The sequence below is a fragment of the Diceros bicornis genome, chromosome 14, assembly GCF_020826845.1.
Source record: "Diceros bicornis minor isolate mBicDic1 chromosome 14, mDicBic1.mat.cur, whole genome shotgun sequence".
Lineage (NCBI taxonomy): Eukaryota > Metazoa > Chordata > Mammalia > Perissodactyla > Rhinocerotidae > Diceros > Diceros bicornis.
This window is the reverse complement of record NC_080753.1, coordinates 37,575,138-37,576,657: the sequence shown is the minus strand read 5'-3', so window position 1 is coordinate 37,576,657 and position 1,520 is coordinate 37,575,138. Positions and strand designations below refer to the sequence as shown.

General features: G+C 39.6%; 1 protein-coding gene across 1 annotated transcript; it reads right to left on the bottom strand.

Annotated features, from left to right (window-relative positions):
* Positions 1-212: 212 nt before the first annotated feature.
* Positions 213-1,159, bottom strand: LOC131413952 (olfactory receptor 2B11-like). Its single transcript, XM_058554958.1, has one exon. The coding sequence runs from the start codon at positions 1,157-1,159 to the stop codon at positions 221-223; it is 939 nt and encodes a 312-aa protein (XP_058410941.1). The 3' UTR covers positions 213-220.
* Between the last annotated feature and the right edge of the window lie 361 nt (positions 1,160-1,520).

Below are 1,520 nucleotides of genomic sequence, written 5' to 3'. Positions count from 1 at the left end.
TATAGAATTATTTTAAATATATTTTTCACAAACAGAGTGCCCTTCCTGGCGCATATTAGCCAAGTACCATTCTTGCCTAACACCATTATAAAGAATATGAGAAACACGACATATTTTGCAAGAACATCTAACATGAGATTTGGGAAATAGGAAACAAGAATGAGTTATTAGAGACACTTACTCTCATTGTTAAAAAATTTCATTTGATGTCGACCAACTATCACTTGGAAGTGAAAATGCTTCTTGTCAGGTTGCCTAATGCCCCCTTTACATCCTTATTCCTCAGGGTGTAGATGAAAGGGTTAAGTGTAGGAGTCACCACTCCATAGAAGAGAGCCATGAACTTTGGCTGGTCCCTTGAGATGGAGGAGGGGGGCTGAAGGTACATGCTAATGCCTGGACCATAAAATAAGAAAATGACAATGAGATGGGAGGAACATGTCCTAAAGGCTTTTTTCCTTCCCTCAAAAGATTTAATTTTAAATACAGCATGCCCAATACAAGCATAGGAAGCAAGAATTAAGCACAGAGGAACAGCTAACATAAAAGTACATACCACAGAGAGTATGAGCTCGTTAGCACCCTTTTCACCACAGGCAGTCTTTATTAGAACAGGAATCTCACACACAAAATGATCCAGTTTATTGAGACCACACAGTGGTAACTGTAATGTAACAGTGGCCTCTGAGACAGCATAGATCATTCGGCTCAGCCACACAGTGGACACTAATATGGTACAGATGTGCTGATTCATGATGAAGGTGTAGTGTAGAGGCTTGCAGATGGCCACATAACAATCAAAAGACATAATAGCCAAAAGCAGACATTCTGTGCCCCCCATTATGTGGAAGAAATAAAGTTGAACTGCATACCCCGTATAGCTGATTGTCTTCTTAGCACTTCCCAGGTTAAACAGAATCTGAGGGACAATGCTTGTGGTATAGCACATGTCCAAAAAGGAGAGGTTGGTGAGGAAGAAATACATGGAGCTGTGGAGACGGGGGTCTAACTTGGACACCAGAATGATGGCTATGTTTCCCACCATGGCCATGGGGTATGTTATAAGAAGAATCACGAAGAGAGGAAGCTCTAGCCAAGGACGGTCAGCAAAGCCCAGTAGAATAAACTCGTTAGGATGGCTTTTGTTATTTAGTGCCATTATCTTCAATTTGTTTCACCTATAGTAGGAAGTGACAGGAAAGGTATAAAGGCTTATGAGAAATGATAAAACATAATTTATGCATTGTCCATCCATTCAGAGAAGATAAATTCCAGTATTTGTGGGGGAAATGATAAAAAGGATCTGACACCAGGTGACTTAATTTCCCTTTATGACACTACAAAATAAAGGAAATTACCTTAAATAAGTAACCTAACCATTCCTAAAGTGAATTTTCTCCTCTGTATAGTCAGAATGGCAACAAGTATTTCCTTGGGTTATGGTGAGGATTAAATGACAAGTAGAAATGACTTTGTTTTGGAAACTCCAAAGCAATGGTTTACAAGGTGTGACTTGCATA